General features: G+C 38.4%; 1 protein-coding gene across 1 annotated transcript; it reads right to left on the bottom strand.

The window, feature by feature from the left end:
• Positions 1-4,763: 4,763 nt before the first annotated feature.
• On the bottom strand, positions 4,764-8,205 carry LOC103700321 (NAP1-related protein 2-like). The gene is made up of 8 exons (XM_089924114.1): positions 8,070-8,205; positions 6,564-6,625; positions 6,192-6,314; positions 6,023-6,073; positions 5,738-5,809; positions 5,516-5,629; positions 5,367-5,428; positions 4,764-4,902 (listed from the first exon to the last, which is right to left on the bottom strand). The coding sequence occupies exons 1-8, from the start codon at positions 8,203-8,205 to the stop codon at positions 4,776-4,778; spliced, it is 747 nt and encodes a 248-aa protein (XP_089780240.1). The 3' UTR covers positions 4,764-4,775.
• Positions 8,206-9,007: the final 802 nt, after the last annotated feature.

Here is a 9,007-nt window from a genome sequence, read left to right as displayed (position 1 = left end):
GCTTTGGCGGTATTGGGTGACCCCAAGACGCCCCTGGAAGCCTTCCGGCTTCCACCAGCCAACAGATGGGATCATTTGGCCTTACATGGCCAAGGGATGGAGGCGGACAAAGGAGACGGCCAGCACTGCGAGGAACGTCGGCGGTGGCAAAATTGTCTCCATGGCTGCCACGGCGGGGTGTTGAGAGGTCGAAGCCATGCCAGAAAGCAGGGGCAAGCCGGAGGAAGGCAGTGAAGTAGAGGCGGCCCGCCAACAGTGGGCGAAGGTGGCGGTTCCTCTGCTGGTGGGGGTCATACATGCATGAATGGTTTCGAGCGTGATAGCGTACGAGAAAGCTACGCTCGGCATTCCTCTTTGGTTTTCAGTGTTGCATTAAATCATCTATATTAACTGATGAAGTCACTTTGAATCTAGAGTTATAATCAACCCAAGCTTGATCGATCTGGATCTGCCCAAGCTTCGTTTGAAACTAATTTTGAACTTGAATCTCAAGAAGTTGTTCAAGCTTGAATGTTTCGAAGCCTTTGAAAGGAGTCTTCCTGAAAGGCTCGCCAGCATGGTAGTTGCTGCAGTGGAAGAAGTTGTTCAATGCCACTTTCATGATGAAATAGAATGTTGACAAAGCCATCACCAACTGGATAAGGAGAGAAGGATGGAACTAGGAAGTCAAAAGACTGGGCAATGGCAGATTCCTTGTTAACTTCCCTAGTGGAGCTTTAATTTGTGAACCATTTGATAGAGGTCCTGTTGATGGTGGCTATTTCAGAATGTCTTTGAAACAATGGGCTTTGGTCGATGGAATGGTCGAGCATCATCTTACCATTAGAATTTCATATTGTTTTACCATTAAAATTTCATATTGCTTTATTAATGTACCTCTCATGTGTTCACATTGTGATTCGGTCCAAAAAATTGTGAAATCTTTTCTTGAAATACCAGAAAAAAATAGTACTTCACAGTAACGAGCGGCTCAATACATTTGGAGGCTAAGACGAACTCACTAATAATAATAATAAATGCATTTAAAAATTATTTGAAAACCTCAATGTATTTATAGCTAAGAGCCTTTTGGAGGCCTCAATGCATTTATAGCTAAAACTCTTTAGGCTCCGTTTGAAAACTTGGAATTGAGGAGAAAGGAATGGAATGGAAGGGAAAGTTAAAAATTTTGATGTTTGAGAGTTTTTTAGTGAAGGGAAAGGGCAAAAAAAAGGAAGGAATAGGAGGAAAAATTTTGATCTCCAATTCTCTCTTTGCTTTCCTCCCATAAGTGGGAGGATTTGGAGAGAAAGGAATTGGAACTTAATAAATTTTTTATAATACCTATTTTACCCTATACTCATAAGCATACCCCTTTTATAATAAGGATATTTTAGTAAAAGTGTTAATAAGATATGCTTTATTTTCTTTTCTCTCTAAACTTCCAAACAAGAGGAAAGAAAGTATTTTCTTTTCCCTCCTAAAACTTCCAAACAAGAGGAGAGGAAAGTCCATTCTATTCCATTCTTTTCTTTTCCCTCCTCATTAGAGTTTTCCTTTCTTTTCTTTTCTCCCCAAAACTCCCAAACGGAGGCTTAGGCTTGGGAGCCTCAATGCATTAATAGCTAAAAGTTTTTTGGGGCCTCAATGAATAGCTAAAGTCTTTAGACTTGGAAGCCTCAATGCTGCATTTATAGCTAAGAATATTTAGACTTTGGAGCTTCAATGTCTTTATAGCTAAGAATCTTTTAGGGATCTCAATGCATTTATAGTTAAGAGTTTTTAGGACGGGGCTTAGGCGACCATCTCAGTCGCTTAGTTTGAGCTGGTCCTGGCAGGTAGTTTTTTCTTGTGATTTTACTTGTTTTTGAAAAAAATTTATGTTTTTTTAAAGATTATTTGAAGTTAATGGCCACAGCCATGCCAAACTCCACCCATTTTGTCCCTTTAGAGGGCCCCACCTCCCCTCCCCCTACACACACAAAATGTGAATTCTTTTTTCTTGAAACGGTAGAAGAAAATAGTACTTCATAGCAAGTTGTTTCTTCTTATGAATTTACCTGCTTTTGAAAAATCTTAATGTTATTTTTGAGATTATTGAAGTTAATGGCCACAAAATAGCTATGCCAAACTCCCCTCCTTTTGTCCGGCCCTGTAGAGGTTCCCTTGAAATGACCATGGGACCAAAGAAATTGGCACCACCTCTGTTAAGCTAAATCATGGCAAAAAGTTCATTTTCAAACTTGCTTGCTTCCATCACCCACATTTTATGACTTACCACTGTGATAGACTAGAGGATGTCCGTCCCACACATAGTCGATGAAACATATATAACAAGGCAATCGAAGCAACATACACTTTGAATAATCAATCCAAGAATTTCAACTAAATAAATATTGAAGAATGACAAACATATTTAAATTTTCTGAAAATTTCAAATAAATAAATATTTAAATATAGAGAAAATTTCAACTAAATAACTATTGAAGAATGACAAACAACATATACTTTGAAGTATCAGTCCAAGCAAAATTTAATCAAAATCTGCAGCATGAAAAGAAAATCAAGTGAAAAATCAAAACCATATAAGAAGCTTCAGGTCTATACAAGCCACATTTTGGCATGTTCCTTCTTTAGTGGATGACCATAAACATGCCTAATATTGATAATGACCTTTTAAGCAGTTTGATATATTTGGATTAATCATATTATTTACAATTCTCTAGAGATATCTTCAAGTTCTTAAAAGAATCCATAAATGCATTCAATCGAACAATTAATGCCTTAAAAATCACGAGAATTGAAGGATTTTTATTCGATTCTACTTTACCAAATATATTCAAGGAGCATATGAGAAAACATAGATCCAATCATTTTATTCTTCACTTATTCTTAATACATTCTAGATTTGTCTAAACACTGCTTAGTACATTAATGTGAATCCATCATCTCTTGTGATTAAACAAAAGAAATCTTGAGAGCTTTCTAAATTATTCACATGGAGTACATTAATGTGAATTCGACTTTGAGCTCTCTCACGAAGGTTCGAATTCAAATTTAGTTTATAAACAACAAATTAACCACAACCCAGTAAAGGAATGGAGGGTTAGGAAGCGCATATAACTGAGCTATCTGCCTTTGGATAGACCCCATGAAGCCAAAAGGAATTGCCAAGGTGTCTTTTATTAGCATCAAACTGCCCGGAGCCATTGGAGGGAATCCATTAGATCCATACACACATGTGCCATGCCATTGATGCCCAAGGCTCAAGCTCTCCAGCCTAACTTAAGCATTGCCATTTGCCTAAGGTGGGTTGCAAGGTTTTCCATCCATGCACTGGGGTGTGGGAACCTCTAGTTTTTTTTTTTTTTTTTTTTTTTATGCCTAGGCCAGCACAATTTAGAGTGAGTGATTGGGAGCATACCCAAAACTTTTAATCTCATGCAGCTTCTGGACAACATTCTCTGCATAGTCTTCGTTGGCAGAAATCATGTCCTCTACAAGATAATTGCTTGTTGAAAGTACATGACTTGATGCATGATTTTTTTCTTCTTCTTCATATTGTCTTTAAAGACATGTTTTTAGTGCTGTGTATAAAATATATCATCAATATTTACCAATTGTAAAATGCTATGGGGTTGCTTTTTCTATTTCACTGTATTTGTCTATAATTCCACCTCACTTTGATGTCTCAGAAATAGGATATCCTTTTCTAAGCAGTAGAGATTATTACTTGACTTGTATATGTTCAAGACTGCCTCTTCCTTCCACACCTTCCATATGCAACCAACCTCCTTAATCTTTCCGAACAAGCATAGCTAGGAAATCCTTTGCATAGTGGAACACTAGTTTCTATTCTTCATGTGGATGGTAGTGAACAAGCACACTCAAAGCCATCAGTAGATAAGAAACATGTCTTTGTCGTAATGGAACAACTAGCTTATGTCTCATAAAATCATGTATGAATCATTCAATATACCTTGTTGATAATATTCAATGCCAAAAAAAATATGGAAAGAAAAAGATCAATCTTTGTCACTGTCCATAGTCACGAACACTTTCTACAATTGTCTACGACAACCAGGTGTCTATTATATCAATGAAAAATAATTTACTTGATGAACCTAACAAATCCATGTCTCTATTTTCAGCAGTTTCACCAGTATGAACTGAATTCAAGTCCTCTTTAAATCCTTTAAGATCATGCCCTTTTTTTTTCAGAAAAGAATTGGGCTACAGCCCAATTCAGAGTTTATTAAAATAGAACAAACCTACAAAAGGTTAGCCAGAGTTAATCAGATCACTACAAGAAAATTAGGCATTAGCGACGCTTTTTTTGGCCATTAGCGATGCTTTTAAGCGTCGGTAAAAATCATCCTGACGCTATCCCAAGCATCGGTAAAGCGTCGCTTATGCTACAGTGGATAAAATATTTTCCGACGCTTTCAAAAGCGTCGGTCATTAGCGACGCTTTTAGCGTCGGTAACGTACAATTTAGCGACGCATAAAAGCGTCGCTAATTGCAATTTAGAGACGCTATTTAGCGTCGGTAACTAGCGATGCTTTAAAGCGTCGTTAAAGTCAAACCTACCGACGCTTTAAAGCGTCGGTAATAGATAACGTCCGTGATTTTAACGACGTTTTAAAGCGTTGTTAGAGTATAATTTTTTTTAAAAAAAATTTAATTTTTTTTTAAAAACTCTGTTCACAAAATCAAAGGCATTCACACTAAACGAGATTATACTCATAGCATAATCAAACATATTTATCAAAATATTCATATTGTCAAATTACATTCATACTGTCAATTTACATTTGCAATGTACTTCAAAAAGCATAAAAAAATACATATAAAACTCCAAAATAAAAGCTTCAGGGATCAATGGGGTCACCATTTCTACGCGCAGATGAAGTATCAGGAACCTGTAATAAAAAAACCTTAAGAAGTTAAGAATACAAAATTTATTAAGCTCTTCAAAAAAATATGATACTTATTTATATGCATGTTGAAGGAAGGACTTAAGAAGGCTGGCCTTTGATGGATTTCATGCTGGGGCACTACATGGATGTTGATACAAATTGCATATTGTCTGTATATGCAGCCTACACATTGTATATGCACTATGGAGTCCTTGACTGCTTGCATGCCATAGCCATAGCCATAGCAAAAATAAGATTCCTGGTCTTCTAAGAAGAACTAGGAGGGAAATGTGAACGGCGATCTACTTGGAAAGAATATGCATATGATATACATAAATATGAATAATCCTAATATTGAAAGCAACAACAGCAGAATTATCATAAATTATCAGATACTCAACGTGACAAAATCAGTTAAATATCCAGCAATTGCTTATAAAACAAGATTACATGGTACTAAAGCCAACCTTTCCTCAGTAAAAGGTCGCTTGCTTCCCTTCTTCTCATGACCATTACCATTGGCAATCTCCTACAAGATATTATGAGAAACAAACATTAAAACTAATACCTGACTCAGAAAAATATCAATGATTACCGCATAAGATAATAACCTTACCATACCCTCCTTCCACTTGATAGTCGTACCGGTTATATTAGCCACTCCTTCCTCAGTGAAGGAATAAGTCTTCACAAGCTTTGTGTCTTCAAAATATGGGTTAGGAGAGAAGTTCTATACATTACAAACACCCAGTCAATTGATTAAAGATAATAAATCACAAGAATATACTTATTCATAGCAACAGAATGGCTATTTCGTCAAAAACAAACAACATCTCACAAATATAATGGAGTAGCCTGACTTCAAATCTTGACAATCTTCAACGTCCAATGAAACCAAATACTTGAAAATCTGCATCAAAGGAACTTTATTAACACAAGCACCTGGAAATCTATAATGGGTTCCAAGTAATACCAGACATCAGATAAATCCAGAAGAAGCTGACAAAGGTCCTAGAATGATATCTCTAATTGATATAGTTAATATATTTATTCTGGATGGAGTAACAATTTCCACCACACTTAGTTTGAACACAGCATGTTTCAAAAATAACAGCATGCATACCTTTTGGTCTTTCTCTGTCAGAAGATCGCTAAGAGCAGGATGACTCAGGAACTAAAGAGTTAAGCATTACACACAGAAATACAAAAAAGAAAAACTATTAGATGAGAATGTTCCAAAAAAGAGGTTGTAGCTTAAATATATAATTACTAAAAAAAGAGAGATTACGAACTGCAGTTAACCAAAAGTCTGGAATGGATTGGATGATCTCATTCCGTTTAATGTAGACAGGTCTTCGAATCTCATTATATTTCTGTTCCACCTCCAAAACTTTATCACTTGCTTCCACATTAACCTACAGTCATGAATGAGATGAGCATATGGCAGACACAGGCAACAGGCCGACAACTTTAGGAACTTAAAACTGTCCATAGTCCTAAACAAGTAAGCCAAATCCATTGAGGTTCAATGAGAATAACAGCACACACAAACAACAAAAACAATGAGCAATTCATCCATTGATGCAGTTCGCACTTCTTACTTACCCAAACTAAGAACATATTAACTCTATGGTCTGGGAATGTAAATCCATTAACCCATGTACCTTGTTCAAGCTCAGGCAAAGAAATGGAAGGCCATATATTTGGTCGACAGTATGATGGGTACCTAGATGATAGAGTCCAATTGAAGTGATCAATAAACATAAGAGAACACATGTAAACATATAATTATAGATAAAGTCATAGTACTAAGAAGCAATTTCCTTGAAAAAAAGAAGACAAGGAAAAGGCACAGTAGCATTGGATGTAATGAATCAGCTTGTAAAGCTGTTCTGCATGACAATCATGATTGCCATGTTGGAGATGATATGAAGCAAAGCACAAGCTGAAAAATTTTGGCCATAGAGTATTACTATATTATTAAGGATTGCCTACCTTTCGACTTCTTTTTTTAATTAATCCTGCAGCAATCAGACAGCCCCCCACCAAAAAAAAAGAAATACTATGCTAGTAAAAAAGAAATTTCTACTTAAATCGTGGTAGAGATTATGTTGGACAGAAACTCTACTACAGACAATTTTGGTGAGCCTTAAAATTCTACAAGTAAAAATTCAGAACACTTTGTGCGGTAGCTGGTTTGGCCATTCTCTTCTCCAATATTGAGAAAGACAAAAAACCACATGACATGCCTAAAACTTGACTGCAAGGCTCACATGTCAGTCAAAGGCCTAGCCATTGTTCACTCATGAAACTGATCTAGCTCTTAGATCACATGAAGAACATGTAAGCCACATTATTGGTGCAAACATAAGGATAAAAAGACACCATATGTGTAAAGCCCTGTCAACATACGAGTATGTGTTGGGCCAAAAATCTCCTACAAATCTCCATTCAATGTTCCATATCACCAGTGAGTTATCAAATTAGAGTTCAAAACATTCAGTAATGCTTTAAACAAGATAATAACGGGAGGCACAATTTCAGTAAAAAATAAGCAAAAAGAGCTCAGTCAGCTAAATAAAGAAGCAGAACAATAGATCGAGTAACACAAATGGTGGGAAGGAGGGAAATACAAGAGAACAATCTTGTTATCTATTAATCATGAGCTTGTAACACAATTTTTCCCACCCAAAACAATTAAACCTCAAAAGCACACCAAAAGAGCAGAGGAAAGACCTTTAAGCAATAACAATGCAATGGACCAATTTCGGTCAATAAAAAGCAACAAAAGAAAAGGTTAACTCCAAGAAAAAGAGAATTACATAGAATTAGATGAGAGACATCCAAGGCCATACTTTATCCTCGGATTCTAGTGACAACAGCAAGAAGTAAATGAAGAAAATCTCAGAAATTAAGGAAGAATATAGCTATCCACCAAAAAGCATTAACACAAAATAGACAAGGTACAGCTATAAATCCAAATTTTATAGATTATGAAAAAAAAATGTAATGATTTAGACGAAATATTCTGAAAGACTCTGGAGATGCAATGATAGAACAAAAACCTTGGTCCTCACCTCCGCCTCATCTCCGTCGGAGGAGGAGGGCAACGAAGCTGAGGACGGCGCCGACGAGGTTTCCCTATCGGAGGAGGATCTTGAGCGCAAAACCGGCGATGTCGGCGGTGATCCGACGGCCGTCGGCGACGAACGCCCGTCGGGGCTTCCCGGCGAAGGCGAGCAGCACGAGGATCGTGATCCAGGTGACCAACGTGGCCGGCACCGCCACGGCCAGCGCCGCCCCCATGGAGAGCAGGCCGAAGACCCCTCCGTAGAGCACGGAGGCGTAGAGGGCCTTCTAGCCGGCGGCGGCGCGGGAGGAGGCGGAGGCGGCCGCCGAGTTGTACCAGGAGCGGATGGAGAGGAGGAGGTTCCAGGAGGAGGAGAGGAGGAGGGAGTAGACGACGAGGAAGAGGAAGACCCACGTCCGCCGCTTGCTCAACGCCCGCATCAGCAGCGACTCCCCCCATCGCGACGACGGAGAGCGCTCGGCGGAGGAGAATGGATGAGATCGCTGAAAAGGGTTGAGAAGAGAGGGAGTCGGTCGGCGTGAGATGGGGATTTAGGGCTTTAGAGGGAGGGGGTCTGCGGGAGGAATGAAGTCCGACGACGCTTATAAGCGTCGTCGTGTTCTTCCGTTATGCCGACGCCTAAAAGCGTCGGTGATTAAATATTCCGACGCTTATAAGCGTCGGTAATGCACCCAGACGCCGACGCTTAAAAAAAGCGTCGCTGGAAGCTTTTTTACCGACGCTTCTGGTTACTGTCCCAAAAAAAAATCGCCGACGCTTTTAACTAGCGTCGGCAATACAAAGTCGGCAAAAATCTTTTTTGTTGTAGTGGATTGAAGAAACAAGGAGATGCAGAATGAAATGGAAGGAAAATTAAAGTAGTCTGAGTATCATTAATTAGGACTATACATCTCTATACTTTGTCTCTGAACAGAATCTTGTCCAGTTTTTTGGCAAAAAGGATATGGAACCATACACTTCCTTAACAGGCCTAGCCTTTCTGTGGAAATTGTCGGATTCCTTTCAAACAGGTACACA

Source organism: Phoenix dactylifera, chromosome 7, assembly GCF_051530095.1.
Source record: "Phoenix dactylifera cultivar Ajwa chromosome 7, Ajwa_hap1_PhDact_Kaust_v1.1, whole genome shotgun sequence".
Taxonomy (NCBI): domain Eukaryota; kingdom Viridiplantae; phylum Streptophyta; class Magnoliopsida; order Arecales; family Arecaceae; genus Phoenix; species Phoenix dactylifera.
The sequence above is the reverse complement of the archived record's forward strand: the minus strand, read 5'-3'. Positions and strand labels throughout refer to the sequence as shown.